Source organism: Narcine bancroftii, chromosome 4 (genome assembly GCF_036971445.1).
Source record: "Narcine bancroftii isolate sNarBan1 chromosome 4, sNarBan1.hap1, whole genome shotgun sequence".
Taxonomy (NCBI): domain Eukaryota; kingdom Metazoa; phylum Chordata; class Chondrichthyes; order Torpediniformes; family Narcinidae; genus Narcine; species Narcine bancroftii.
Genome location: NC_091472.1, coordinates 290,741,986 through 290,758,340, shown reverse-complemented (window position 1 = coordinate 290,758,340; position 16,355 = coordinate 290,741,986). Strand labels below are relative to the sequence as shown.

Sequence of the window (16,355 nt, the reverse complement as noted above, 5' to 3'; positions counted from 1 at the left end):
TGACAATTATTTTTATATAAAGGCTAAAAGGTGAATATATTATGATTGTTACCTGATTGTGAACAGAATTATCTGGCTGTCCTGATTATAAACAGGAGGTACAATAAAAGACAGAAAATCCTTGTGTTTGTGGAACTCCTCAACATTCTTTTGCAGTGACTAAGAGGTGCTCTGAAAATGTAGTCACTTGCTGTCCGCTGATCTGTGGCAAGGTAGCTGGAGAGGAATGCTTCTAATCCTGAAGTAGAAACTTTTTATTGTCTCTCATTCACTACTGTATATACTTGTGTAATAGTCAAGATTTTTGGACCAATTTTTCAAGTTGACTTTTACACAGGTCATACTTTTGACTGTGGTAAGTACCTATGTTGTTCAACACGTCGAGAACTCGGATGGCCGGGACTGGGTGTTAAGTCCACGTTCAGGACATCAGGAGCCCGGATGGATGACTGGGGCTTAGGTGAAAGTTTGTGGTTGGGGAATCAGGAGCTCGGATGGGTGACCGGGGCTTATGAGAGAGTTTGTGGCTGGGGCATCAGGAGCTCAGATGGGTGGGTGGCCGAGGCAAGGATCTACAGTTGGGCAGTTGAGAGCTTGGATGGGTGACTGTTGGGGCCAAAAATAGGGGGACTCGACTTTTACATAGGTCATACAGAAAACACATGATGTTTGGGCCAAAAGAGGGGTGGGGGGGGGGGGTCGACTCTTACATGGGATCAAATATTGCACAAGTATATATGGCAAGTGCAAACTGTGAAATATTGGAAAGTTACAGAGAATTAAGATCCACCAGAGAGCTTCAGATTTCAGATTAATTGTCAGAGTAAAGAAAAGACATGACATCATATACAACCCTGAGATTCTTTTTCCTGTGGTCAAGGCAGAATAACCACTTATTTGTAGTGCAAAAAAATGGTGTCAATGTACATGTGTAATAAAGTAATGTAAACAAACTGACTGTGTAAATCAGAGGGAAATACAAAAAACCCAATAAAGTGCAGAAATAAGAGTCCTTAAATGAGTCTCTGATTGAGTTTGTTGTTGAGGAGTCTGATTGTGGAGTGGGACCAGCTGTTCCTGAATGTAGAGGTATGACTTTTGGCATCTATACCTCTTTCCTCATGGCAATGGCAAGAACAGAGCGCGTGCTGTTTGGTGAGGATCCTTGATGATTGCTGCTGCTCTCTGATGGCAGTGTTCCCTGTTGATGCTCTTGATGGTGGGAAGGGTTTTGCCTGTGATGTTTAGGGCAATATCCATGACCTTTTGCAGGGCTTTACGTTCAGGTGTATTGGTGTCCCCATACCAGAGTGTGTTGCAGCTGGTCAGCACACTTTCCATCACACAACTGTCGAAATTTGCCAGGGTTTCCGACGTCATACCAAATCTCCACAAACTCCTGATGAAGTAGAGGCACTGACATGTTTTCTTCATGATGCCATTAGTTCGTTGGGTTCAGGAAAGATCCTCTGAGATAATCACTCCCGAGAACTTAAATTTGCTCCCTCTCTCCTCCTCTGAGCCCTCATTGATTACTGGATCGAACACTCTGTTTTTCTCTTCCTGAAGTCAACAATCAGCTCCTTAGTTCTGGTGACAAAAAGTGTGAGGTTGTTCAGCCAGGTTTTCTATCTCCCTCCTGAACGCTGACTCATCATCACTTTTTACACAACCCACTACTGTGGGATCATCAGTGAATTTGTAGATGATGTTGTTATTGTACCGAGTCACACAGTCATAGGTGTATAGCAAGTAGTGAAGGGAGCTAAGAACACAGCCCTTGTGGTACATCAGTACTGATGGAGATTGTGGAGGAGATATTCTTACCGATCATCACCGATTGTGGTTTGGAGGTGAGGACATCCAGGATCCAATTGCACAGTGGGGTGAGTCCCAGGACTTGGAGTTTGCTGATCAATTTTGAGGGGATGCCAAACTGGAGTTGTTAAAGAGCATCCTGATAAATGCACTTTTGCTGTCCAGGTGTTCCAGGGCTTTGTGTGCAGCCAATGAGATGGCATCTGCCGTAGACCTGTTGCAACGGTAGGTGAATTTGTACAGGAGCTGATATGCTCTAATACCAGCCTTTCAAAACACTTCATCACTATTGATATGAGTGCCACTGGTGCATAGTCATTTAGACAGGTTACCACACTCTTCTCAGAGCATTTATACCTCCTGGCATCAGGTTTGGACCTTCAGCAAAGCTGTAGTTTTGGCAGCACAAGTTGGTGATTTCTGACAGCAACTTCTCAGAACAGATCCTTTGATCAATATATGCTACCAATTCTGCCACATCGTTCATCAAAAGATGATTTATTCCAACAAATCAGCAAATAACACGCATGTAATTGATAATCCCTCTAACTAATGAAGGCTGGAGTGGTAGGTGGGATTTCTTATTGCTCACTGTCTATGGGTTCTGGGTATGGGTTGAATAGATAACTGGACAATGAAGATTTTGCTTCCTCAATGCTTTTATGGATTTTGGGCCGCTGATCATGAAAATCAGCTTAAAATTTTCCTATCACATCCCATTTCTTTTTAGATAAAATCTATTTTTGTGATTTTGTGTCATATTTTAAGTCTACCTCATGCAGACAAAACCACAAAGTGCAACATGTCATAGAAAATTCATTTTCTGCATTTGCACTTGAACTTCTTCCCTGCTGATCTTGGTGCCATCAGAGACGATCACGGTGAAAGGTTTTACCAGGTCATTGCGAACATAGAAAAGTGGTATCAGGGGAACTGGAATCCATCAATGCTGGCCAACAATATTTGGACACTAACATGAGAGGCATCAGATGCTGAGTACAAATGAAAATCAGCAGCAAAACATGTTTAGGTCGGTTGAACTAACGCAACGTGTCGGCGTCATTATGCAATTAAACATGCTAAATTCAACAAAAGTTGATTTAATCTTTCTCCAACTTCCTACGTGATACAGAAAATTTGAAATTATCTTTGTGTTCAGCTTGAAGTTGTCTATTATAATCCCCAATTTTTTTTCAGGAAGCAAACCTTTTGAAAATAATCGTTGCCCAGTGTATTTGGAGAATCTAATTTAGTTCAGAATCAGAATCAGAATTTATTGTCACGAACAAGTCATAAAATTTGGTGTTTCGTGGCAGCGTTATAGTGTAAATATTCATATTATAACCATCTTACAACATTACTATATAAAAAAAAATAATAAATAAAAATAATAGTGGGCGAAAAGCAAGGCAGCGTCTTTGATTCATTGATTATTCAGGAATCTGATGGCAGTGGAAAGAAGCTGTCCTTGTGCCACTGAGAGCTCGTCTTTAGGCTCCTGTACCTTTTTCCCAATGGTAGCAGAGTGAAGAGGGCCTGGCCTGGGTTGTGCAGATCTTTGAGGATAGAGATTGCTTTTTAAAGACACTGCATTCCAAGTTGTGTTGTCACCAAAACATTACCGTACACCAAGTCACAAAATGGATCTTTTACCTGCATACATCTGGCAACTTTTTCCTCTTAGGGAATCCCTATCAACACAGATGAACTACTTTCATACTAGTTCTGAGAAATGAAGGATGACTACATATATTTTTGGAATGTAGCATAGCTAATAGTACGCTAATCACCACTCCCATTTGACAGTGATGCCATGGTGCAATGGTAAGGTGGTCCAAGATGATTGGGGGTCCATGAGTAATTCACACCCTGTTGCCCTTCTCAAAATGATAGACATTTTGAATTGAAATGCACATCTATTCGTCTGGGTAGAATACAGGAAAAAGACAATTGTTGTTTTTCAAAGAGCAGGTTCTGTGCGTTTGTGTAGCCCCTTTCACACTTGCAAGTGGTCTGAGGAATTAATGGGCAATCAGCCAAAAGAAGGTCCAGTGTGAAAGCAAAATCTTCTCAATGCCAACGCGAGATGTCGTCGTCTCACGCCGGGGATAGACAGCTTTGACCCCCACTGCAATTCCCAGTGTCTGCAGACACTGGCATTGCAATCAGGCAAGTGTAGAAAGGGTAATTGCATTCTGGGATAGAAATAACCAAAGTTTTTGCATGAGTGCAGGAATGTGAAGGAAGAAAAGATTGAAATGAAGGTATAAACTTTGTTGTGGTAAACTCACAGCAGGAAAGAGGGAGAGAGAGGGAGAGGAAATAAATATCAATAGCAGACAATTTTTAAACAGCTAGTGCTATAGCGCACAATTTATAAAGACTGGAAAAAATGGTGGACCAGACTTCCCAGAATGCAGTGGTGCAAAGAAACCCCTCCAGAAGTGCTCTGCCATGCAGCCGTGCATACAGCTGCATGGCCTTCTGGGAGGGCAGGTCCAGCATTGTTTTCTCCCCCACAGTATTTCTATATTTCATGCTATAGTGTGACCAACTTTTCCACGGTTTAAAAATTGTCCACTACTGCTATTTATTTTTAGCACTTTCCCACGGTCCCTTATAAAGGTTTATATAGGTCGGCACATTAACAACAGGGGCTGAGGGGCTCATTGTGTGCTGTACATAAAGCTGAATTATGTTATAATTAGGCATGATTAATTTTGTTTGAATATAAGATTTTGTTTCCTTAGGATAGTTGATACGTTGATCAGGATTTAGGACAGGTCCACCATCGCTCGATGCGTTAGACATCACAATAGAAGGTAAAAAAGTCCTAATCCTGGGGATGGCTACTTGCAAGTGTGAATGTGTACAGTGTCCCAGTTAAGAGTGGTCAAGTATGAACTGCAAAAATCGCCATTCCTATCCCGGGACATTGAACAGCCAATTTAGTGGGGTGCAAGTGTAAAAGGGGCTTGTTTGTGTGTGCTTAAGTTTAATATTATGAATAATCTAATGATCCTAAGGAAACAAAATCAATATATACAAAATTCTCAGGGGATTCACTAATGGGGAAAAAACTATCATGGTTACTGGTTATATTACTGCCCCAACAGTCCAGTCATTCTGTGGATGCAAGTTTATAGAAATATAGTCTCTTTTTTTAAAAGAAAATAAAATGCAGAATCAGATGTTAGTAAAAGTAACCTTGATAATATTAGTTTACCATGAAACACCCAAATAACAAAGTAAAATACTGAGTTTGTTGAAACAAAAGCAGAATTTGCTAAAAGTAAAGGCTCTCTAGAATTTCAGAGCCATGGCCCATGATTCGTTCCATTCAGGTGCATTAATACTTGCCAGTTAGGCCAGTACTGTTGATATCACCCCAAATTAATAACAGCAGTAATTATCCATAAGATAAAGTACTTCAACTCAATTTATATTTTCCTTCTTCAATTTGCAAAATAAATTACAAATTTGTGGGAAAATTTTAAGCTGAATAACTTTGCCATCTACATAGCAAAGCTTCCAGCATTGCTGGTTCCTATTCATTATTAGAAAAGTCTTGAAGACATCTAATAAGGTATGTAAATTCAAAAATGCTTATTGATTTTTGTTGACTTACCAAGGATTGCTACTACAATGTTGTCCTTCAGAATTTCGATTGAACCCCGAGAGATGAAGTAGAGTGCAGTGAGGATATCGCCACTGTGAACTAACGTGTCACCAGGTGGAGCATGTGTGGTTTTAAATTTCATGGCTAGAGCTCGGAGGCAGCCTTTACTGGCTCCTTTGAATGCCTTGCAGTTCTGAAGCAGTGTCTGATTGAGGTGAAGACATATGTCTGCCTGGAGGCATTCTGGAAATCCCTTAAGGACCTAGTAGAAAAATTAAGTATTAGTAATGACGGATGGGTATTATAATCTGTAATTCAAGTCATCAGAATGTATCCCCATAAATGATAATAGAACCTGCATTCTATGAATTGTAAAATTCTAAGATATGGCAGGTCTCAGAGCAAATAATGGATTTCAATAACTATACCTTATTTCACATACAAATTAAGGATACTCAATAATTCAAAATTTCAGACATCAATACTTAATCATACACTGTTTAAACTATGGTCTGAAAACCATCTGTGAGACAAATAGATTCCTTTCTGCTCTTTTACATAATCATAACATAGCAAATATATGAATATTTTTTTCTGTATTAGCCAGTTAACCAAGCCAAAAATAATTCTGTCTGTAAAACTAATAATAAAGAGCTGACTTTTTTTTGAAGTTAGGAATTAAATTACCATTACAGATGTATTAAAAAGCTGTGTGTGTGTGTGTGTGTGTGTGTGTGTGTGTGTGTGTGTGTGTGTAGACTATCTCATTAAGGATAAGTTACATGTATTCGAATGTTTCTGTATTGACAATATCTTAACATAATGGGTGCAAACATTAACACTCTCTTTCAATATTATTGAATATCATATGTTTCAATGAGGTCTGATACAGGAGAATTTTCCAGAAATTCTCCTGTGCAATTTAATAGTTCAGCAGATGGCCAAATCAATTAAAAACAAAATTTTTGTGCAACACTGTTCTACCACTAGATGGCAAAAAGTGCCATCTCTTGATTCCTTTATCTCTGAATAAACATTTCTATGTAATAAAAATAATTCACCAGGAGCAACAGGTATAAGTCTAATGACCATGTAACGGACATGAAAACATGGTTAAGGCACGCTTATGCATTATTTTGATGATTGGTTGGGAAGATGTTTCAGTTTAGTCCTATATTTTTTGTCATATCATGGCTCATATGTTTAGCAACAGAGAGAAGCTAAGAGAGAAATCATAGCGGAAGGAAGTTTTGATTCTTTTTTCACTTTGTTTGTGGAACATTAGCATTCTAATAATTATCACTACTACCCTTTAGATGAGAGTGGGAAACCATCTTCTTGAACAATTGCAACCGCTGTGGTGAAGGTGCTTGGTGCAGCCTGACTAATTCATTCATTGAGTAATAGACATTTGGTGCTAGATTCTCCTCACAGAAGCTGCTGGGCAATCCACTCCTCCCTTACTGTGGAGCCAGAACCACACATTATCATGTGATTTTTCCCTTTCTCCCCTTCTCTTTCTGTTCTGCAAATGTCGACAAGGCTGAGCCCACCAGATCACCTCAGTTTGTGGAGGCACCACAAACCAATAGGCTCTCCAGTATCTAAAGTAGTTTGTTGCCAGGTGGCCCAAACAAGTTGCCTCCATGTTGACTCTTTATAGGTTAGACATTTACTGACGCTTTTCCCGTGTGAATAGAAATTCATGGATTTCTCCATTATGTCCAATATAAATATAGAAAAAGGGATGGAATTTATACACATTTGGAAAGACATGGTCAGATTAGGAACTATTAGGTGGTAGCATGGTAAAGTGATCTGTTCATTGGGAGCAGGGTCAGCACTGGAGTTGGGGGCTAGGTGCACAGTGGATGACTCTTATATCCAAGTAGCTGCCTGAAGGCCTTGCATTGAACTAGATAAGGGCACACTGGACTGACAGATAAAGGTGCCTTGTGACCTGATCAGGATCCAATAATTAAGATCCATTGTAATTAGTTGCAGAGAAAATCCTATTTGAGAGGGTGAAGCCCCTTTGGATCTGGAGGACTCAAAGGTGATGTGAATACCTTCGACTCCACCTTGCTGCTGAGGAAGGTCCACAATGTTGGCACTGTCACTGCTATCCATGTAGACGTTATTGAATTTACTTCTTTTTGACCATAGAGAATCTGTCATCTTCCTAATCTATTAGTATATAGTGATATGGTCCTTGTACTGATGTTAGCAGCATCAGCCTTGAAAGACCTAGAAGAAATTAAGGGCACAAGTAAAATTTTATAGTCATCTGTAAAAAAAAATTGTAATGGTCCATGGCTGCAGTAGTGGTTCCCGATCAAAAGATCTTTGTTACCAGTCCTTGCTTGCTGAAGCAGTATTATTGCTGCATATGGGTGCATGTGGATACTGATGATAGATTGTGGATAGTTCTTTCCTTTCTCCTCCTACTCCCTCTAGTAATCATTATGGAGCATATTCATCCTCCTGCCAAGTGCCACTATTCCTGCGCATAATCAACACTAGTATTATTTGGATAATTTGGTGGCCTCACTTCAATTAAAAGTTCCTTGGTGATTGATATCCTGTCCTATTTTGTCTATATATTTGCAGTCTTCCTAAAATATTTATGCAGTCCAAACCAACTAATTTGATTTTCAAGTTGCATTGAAATTATGTGCTAACATTTCAGGCTGAGTGCAATGCCCAATTTCATGCATTAGAAACTGAAATTAAAATGAAATAGGGTGAGTTTTCTGTTTGGAAATATAATGATAGATATTAGCAATCTTTGGACTCTCATTATATTTGTACTTGATTGGCCTTGAGCACAGAAATAGAAAATATATATTTCTAAACATGGTTCTGACTATTAATAATAATGCTTAGGTTTCCAATGCAGTTTATTTAATCGTACTGTATTGCACAATATTCTGTGAATTTTAAAAAAAGACATGGTTATCATTCTATTATGTTCATTATGGTAGAGTTTGGCAGGTTAAAGTAAAATTTCTGATTTAGATGACTATAAATTTACCACAAACTCACAGCAACCTTTTGTGAACAGACCTATATAAAGAGGCTGGGCAAAGGTTACTTTGACCAGAGGCCTGAAAATACAATGGGGCAGCAAGGAGGCCTGCAAAAACAGCAATGGGGGACCTCACATCAACAGCTACGTTTTTGAGAAGCAGGTCGAATCAGTCGACTGAAGTTCAGCAGTAGGACAAAGTGTAAAGTCTGCATGACATCAATACCCCAGTGCCAGCAGATGAAGAGCACAGGAGAACAACCTGATCCCAGCCCACTTTGACTGGCAATGGAAAAGAAGATCTAGGGGCATTGATCAAGTGGCCAAAATCCTGCGAGAAGGCAATGTGGGTGGAGATCAATGCTAACCTCCACTACATTTTAGAAATGCACAGAGGATACATTATGAAGAAGTTAGAAAGAATTGGGGAATTAATCTATAGCTATGGGGTGCAAGAGAGGAAGAAATCTACACTGATGATCCCCACCAAGTCCAGGAAGCAAAAGGAGATAGATCATCTGGTCAGAGAGAGGAGGTAGTTGAAGAAACAGTGGAGGAAAGCCACAGAGGAGGAGAAGGAAGCTACAAACCTCTTGCAAGCAGATACCCGGAGCAGGCTTGTGACACTGAGGAGAGCTGAGAACTTGGTAAGGAAGTGCAGGAAGAATGAGCGGATAAAAACAAGCTTCTCTAACGATCCCTTCAAGTTTGTGAAGAGTCTTTTTTCAGGGGAGAAGAGTGAAAGTATCTCAGTGTCAAGGGCAGAACTGGAAAAGTACCTGGAAAAGTTCCACCCAAACAATTAACAGATTACCATACCACCTGACATGCCAGGTCATCCACCAGAAGACCAACTTGATATCAGCCCACCTAGATGGAGTGATGGGGAGAAAATTGTGCATTGAGCAAGGGCTGCATCAGCCCCAGGTCCCATGGCATGCCATACAGGTTCCACAAAAATGAACCAGGTGTCCTGCAATTCACCTGGTGGCTCATGCAGGTGGTATGGCGTAACCAGGAGATAACAACAACCTGGTGTAGAGTCGGAGAAATCCTGATCCCAAAGGCTGTCACTTAGGCAAAGCAAGTGCAAGTGAAGATAGGAGCAAGTGAAGAAAAAGATCTCCTGGAAAAAGCTGTGGGAGATGGAAACATTCAAAGCAAGTTCACCATTAGGACTGCATAAGACATCTTGCTGTCTGCCATGAATCTCAGCCAGCAGTATGGAGAGGACCCCACATGCTCCCTCTGCCTAACTTCAGTAACACTAAAACATATTTTGGTGGCTGCAAGACCAGTCTCATTTAAGGCTGAAACACCTTGTATCACAACCAGGTGCTACGGTGTAACGCAGCAGTGCCGGAAAATCGGTGGACAAATGTTAATGCTCTACTTATCCCGCTAGCCATTAACAGCATTTTTCCAGGAAGGTGAGAATCACCACATCAAATTCAAATTCTGGGCGGCTTGGCGGGAAACCAACCTTAGACCAGACCTTGTGCTGTGGTTGGCCGCACTCCATCTCGTTTCTATAATCATAGATGGAAGATGAAGTGGATGAGGCCTAAAGCATAAGGAACTGAGGTATACAGAGGTATACAGAGCTTGCAGCTGATGTGCAGCAAAGTGGCTGGAAGCAAGGATCCAACCGGTTGAAATAAGCTTTAGAGGATTTGTAGGCACATCAACATCAAGGCTACTCCAGGAGTTGGGAATGCGAGGAAAGACACACCAACAAGCAGTTAAAGATCTCTCCAGAGCTGTTGAAAAGGGTAGTTAGTGGCTCTGGATGAGGAGAAAGGATTCCACCTGGTCCCTCAAGTGAGTGAATGGCATCTTGGGGATGTGAGCCCGAGATGCCGGGATTCTCTGCTGAACCCTCCAGAGGTGACACGGGACTGTCAGTGAAACACTGATGAAGGAGGGCACCCATTTGATTAACCTAGAAGATGCCACCACTTACTTGGCTACCCTGCAGAGTCGAGGCAGCAGGCCTCAGGAGTGCAATAAGGGATATTAACATCTTGTCCTACATAACATAGCATAAATAGTGTGAGGCAAGGTTTCCAAGTAAACTGATGCAACCTTTCTTTATAATCTATTATCATATCTTGAAAGATTCATTTTTTTTAAGCATATAATGCTTTGAATCTCTTTGTGGAGATTTGATAATTTTTCTTTAGTTTTGTTTGTGGCAATTTTCAATTACATTCATAATTAAGTATTATACTGCTATTGACTGAAATACTGAGTAAGATAATGAAATGGATCAATCCTATTTAATTTCAGAGACAGCTGAAATATGAAATATTATAGTAACATGTTTCCTTCACTCAAAGAAGACCCTTAGACTCTGGAAGCATCATTCTCAGCTCCTGACTCTTCTCTGGATCCCCATTAACCAATCACTGTGATTCAGAGGAGCTTCTGTTTCCAGGATACAAAGTTTCCTCCAAGTTGGCTCTTTATGGGCTAGATATTTTCTGATGCTTTGCCCAAACATGAATACAAATTCATGAATTTCTCCATGATGTCCAAATTTAGAAAAATGGATAAGATTTATGCACATTTAGAAAGGCATGGTCAGATGAGGAACAGTCAGCATGGCTTTGTGTGGGCAGATAATTTCTTATAAATCTGATTGGGTTTTTTTGAGGAGTTGCCAAAGCTGGTTGACAAGGGTAAGGTAGTGGATGTGTTCTACATGGACTTTAGTAAGGCATTTGAGAAGGTCCCTCATGGTATGCCAATCTAAAAGGTATAAATGCCTGCAGTCCATGGGGAATTGGTTGTTTGGCTGTGGAATTGGTTTATCTCATAGGAGGCAGAGGGTAGTGGCAGAGAGTATTATTCTGACTGAAGGCCCTTGACCACTGATGTTCTGCAGAGATCAGAGATAGGATCCCTGTTCTCTGTAATCTATAAATACTGCAACTTGGATGATGAAGTCGGTAGGTGGTGTTAGAGTTTGCAGATGAAACTAAGATTGGGGTACTGTGGACAAATAGAGAGTCATCAAACAATACAGAAGAATATACATCTGTTACAGATATGGGCAGGAAAATGGCAGATGGAGTTTAATTTGGACAAATGTGAGGAATTTCAATTTGTGAGGTCAAATACAAAGGGAACATGTACATTAATGCCAGGATTCTTAAAAGCATTGATAAACAGAGGGATCTTGGTGGGAGGGGAGGGGGGATTCACATACATATATCCTTGAAAATGGCCGAGCAAGTAGGTGGTAAAGAAGGCATGTGGTGTGCTTAGCTTTATTGGCAGTGCATTGAGTATAAAAGTAAGGAAGTTATATTGCAGTTCTGGAAAATTTTTGTTTGGTTGCACTTGGAATATTTTATGCAATTATGGTCATCCATTATTAGAGTAAATGCAAGCAGGCTTTTCCCACTGAGGTTAGGTGAGACAAGAACTAAAGTATACAAGTTAAGAGTGAAAGGTCAGATATTTAAAGGGAACATTAGAGGGAACTTCTTCACACAGAGAGTGGCATTTAAAAAAAATTGACACTTATATGGATGGGAGAGGTATGGAGGGCTGTGGTCCATGTCATTGGAACTAGGCAGAATATTAATTCAGCACCAATTAGATGGGCTGAAGGGCTTGTTTCTGTGATGAAGTGTGTATGTTTCCAGGAAGGATGTGGAAGTGTTGGACAAGTCTTAGCAGGGTATTGCTGGATTTGAAGTTATGAGCTACAAGGAGAGGTTGGACAAACTAGGATTGCTTTCTTTGGAGTAAGGGATGCTTAGGGATAACCTGTTCATAAAATTATGTGAGGCAGTCAATTCTTTTTCCCAGGGTATACATACTAGATGAAATGCATAGAAGGTGATGGGTGAAAGGGAGATGTGAAGGCATTTTTTTTTTTACACAGAGTGGTACCTGCTGAGAACAGAATGCCAGGGGTAGTGGTGGAAGTAGATACCATAGTAGCATTTAAGAGGATTCTAGATAGATACACAAAAATTCAGGGAATAGAGGCATATGCACCATGTGCAAGCAGTAGAGGTTTACTTTAGCATGGGCTTCATGCTTAGTGTAGACCTATGGCCAAAGGGCCTGCCCCTATACTGTACAATTCTATGTTGAAAACAGAATAGAGATTCCCTGTCAAAACTAACAATTAAATCTCAGTGTTTTATATCAGTTGCTTTGTGGAAGTGAGAAGGTTAAAAAACAACTTATCTTTTTGCTCTCCTAATATATTGTTTTAAGTCCATTTTTAATTTCTGGAATTCAATGACAAGCTTATTCTCAAATAGCCAGTAAAACTGCACATTATTCTTAATAGCAACTGGCTAAAACTTTTTTTGGGGGATTTGGCTTTTCCACACTATCCAATGTCAGAATATATTGCTTTTTAAATAAACAGGTTAATTGAAAATGTGATTGATGATGCAAACAAATCCTTGCTTAATTTAACCCTGAATTATTGCATAATAGATTTAGAGAAGGGATTTTAAGCAATTGGTCTTTCTCATTGCTTGATGGGATTTCATATACACATTTGGCTTTTCTCTCAAGAAATCAATTAATCAAATGAGAATTAAATATGAGCTATTAAGCTGTAAACACGAGAGTTGGAAATGTTCACCAGATCAGCCAAAAACTTAAAGATTAATATTTTAGAATTTCTGGTGTTAACTGGGTTAGCAAGGTGGACAGGAGGAGAGTGCTTATTTCTAATAATAAAATGCACCATTTGATATTGTGATAAAAGAAAAAGCCTTTAGGGTATTCATGTAAAAGAGGTGCTGGAAACTTTGCACTTTGATGTTAATTTATCCTGAGGCAGCAAATATAAAATGTTAGCACTGGCTGATATTTAAAAAGTCTTTGATAGGAGAATCAATCCTAATCTGATCCTAATGGCTTCTTAATTATCCTGTAAAGCTATTTGGTCTCACCATATCAGAGATACCCCCTTTTTTCTACCCATCCACATATGCCATCTTCTCTGCTATTGAAAACTAACTTGCTTTCTCTTTTGATCAGCTCTGATGAAGGCTGTTCTTCTTTCTGTAGCTGCTATCTGACCAGTAGAATGGTTCAAGCATTTTCTCTTTTGAGTTTATGAAAAATATGAGACAGCAGGTGGATTCAAAAAGAGTAAAAGTGCAACTTCAGACCCCATATTTAATGAAAATGGACCATCATTTGGTCATCAAAGATGCCGCTCCCTCCGATCACTCTTTGTGCCCTCTATTTTCCTCGTAATTTACATCTTTATTCATGACTTCCTACCTAGCCTCTGATCCCCCGATCACCATCCCTCGGTCATCTGAAGGGTGACATGAAGCTACATCATTTAAGTTTAGAAAATGAACCTAGCCATTGGTTTATCTATGCTTCTCCTGGATATTTAGGTCTTGAGAGATTGCAAGAAAGTTTATTCTACCCACAACTCTGCCTAATTCGAACATTTTCTACTTTTTATTTCCTGTTTTGTTTGATCATAGCCGGCTCAACTCTTATTCCAGATGCCATCAACCTAGGAAGACAGGGATAATGTGTTATCCTTAAACACATTAAGGATTTTAAAAAAATACTGGTTTATAGGTATTTGGAATTGTGTTTTAAAGCAAAATAAAACCTATACGTTGTCATTGTAAAGAATGCAATTCAAAATTTTGCACATAGCTTAAATTCAAGTTAGATGGCAGTGAGTAAAACTCAAGGTAGAACTTGAACGTTAAGTAATCAATATGGTTAACTGATTTTTTTTTGTAACAAAATGACAACAGGAGGCCTAATGTCTACCAAAGAAATGAGTGGGCATCATACCATGAGTTTTTTTCCATTGTTGTGACCCCAATATGTAAAATTAATCTACCTGATATGATGTAAAGGGGCCACATTCATAACATTTTATAATAACTAATCATTAGGGTTTTAGGAGAAGCAATTGAGATAGTTGATAAAATGTCTTCTTGTTTACATTCCCAACGCCAGGAAAATTGTGAATTGATATTTAGGTTTTCAACCAACTTTGGACATATTCCAAAAATGGTGAGCAACTTGGAGGACAACCTGCAAGAGATGGAATTGCCATGAGTTTGAAGTCCTTGTCCATCTTAGCGGTACAGATGACAGGTCTGGAAGGTCCAGTCAGAATAGCTCAAGTGGGTTTTGCAGGTGTTACATTCTGCAGCCATTTTGTGCCTGTGGTGGCAAGAATGAACATTTAAGGTGGTGGGCTGCTTTGTCTTGGAGAGTGCTGAATTTGTTGAACCTTATTGAAGCTCCACTGAATAACTCAAATTTTAAGCCGTTCAAGAAAATTATTTGACTTCTGACTAAAACAACACAGAATATTTATTTAACCCTTTTAAATTTCATATTGCAATCAAGAAAATGGGAATAAACATTGGCATTTGCATCGCCACACTGCTCCTGGTAAATTTCTGCCTCCTTGAACCATGATATTGTTGAGTTGTTATTATAGGAGTTTGTGAGGTTTGCCTCAATAACCATGTGCAATTTTCCTGGGAGAAAAACCTCATGTTTTGTCCTTTTGTGACAGGGATAGAAATGGTACCAGTAGTCACAAAATAATCTCTTACTTAAGGATGAAATGGAGGTTGCTATACTTATGAAACCCAGTGGGCACATTCATCAAGATAACATTAGATCAATGCTTCCATTTAATTATATCACTTTCACCCTTAAAAACTAAGATCTATATTCTCAAAATCTTGATACAAAAGAGGAGAACACATAAATGAGGCAAAATAGATAATTAGATAAATAAACATATTAAATAGATCTAAAACAGAGGTTTCTGTTTCTTTTTTTGCCAAAAAAACCAAGGTCAACACACAAAGCCCAAAATTGCAATATTCCTTTTCTTTTAAAGAAGAACAAAAGACAAGATAAATCAACAAAAGACATTAAGGTCACTGAACACAATAAACCAGGGTAGCACATGCAGAGCAACTTATTACCCAACAAAAGTGCATCAGGAGTTTACTCCATTCTGGTATTATTACATTTATCTCTTTGTGTCATAGCTCCACAGATTGGTGGGATGGGACAGAGCATCAGGTCCATTTTTTGTCGTAAAAATTATGCTCACCATCATTGTCAAATAAATGATACATGTTCCAGTATCCACGCACGTATAATTAAATGTGGAAATCAAGAAATTGGTCTTTTGGATTTACTCGAGTCATTTGGAAACCTTAGTGAGATCTTGCTAAAAGATTTAGCATTAAAATAATGAAGAAAATGAAGTTGTACTTGCTCATTTATTTGTCACTTAAAGCATCAGAAAATGTTAGACTAGTGTATTTAGATGTAGGTAATTATTTAACAGCGTAATGACTCTATTACTGCAAAGCACTTTCTTGCAAATTCAAAATTGTTTTAGTCGGGATTTCATTTAGAAAATTCAATTGTTTTAGTGGGGATTTCATTTAGAATTTAAACATTATCATGGATTTTAGAAAAGTTAACAAATACACTTTATTTTACTTTTTAATTTCATCATTCTCCATTTTGGTTAATACATATATATTATTTTGCATGGAGGAAGATACTCTACCTTTTTAGTGTGTGAAGACACACCCTGTTGTTTTTTTTGCCACCCACAAATACTACTGATCAATTGCAGAGAGATGCTGCAGAAATATCCTCTTTAATACCTACAAAATCCTGCTGCTAACCTGGCAAAAAAACTCTTGGGGGGCACCGGTAGCTGTTAGTTTAACGAGCAAAAATTCTGTTCTTTCGTTGCTGATGACAAATTCCAGGCCAATGTGCTCATAAGATCAAAGGGCAGAAAAGTCTTGCATCTTTAATATTAATGGCAGGGCTAGCATAGCAGACAGCACAATGCTGTCACATCACCAGTGATTGGGACTGGGGTTT

General features: G+C 39.1%; 1 protein-coding gene across 1 annotated transcript in view; it reads right to left on the bottom strand.

Moving 5' to 3' along the window:
- The window catches only part of LOC138762473 (voltage-gated inwardly rectifying potassium channel KCNH7-like), a 192,670-nt gene that overhangs the window by 31,515 nt on the left and 144,800 nt on the right, over positions 1-16,355 (bottom strand). The window contains exon 9 of the mRNA XM_069936229.1: positions 5,447-5,699. Coding sequence (XP_069792330.1) covers positions 5,447-5,699 — 253 coding nt within the window. The remainder of the gene's footprint in view (positions 1-5,446; positions 5,700-16,355) is intronic.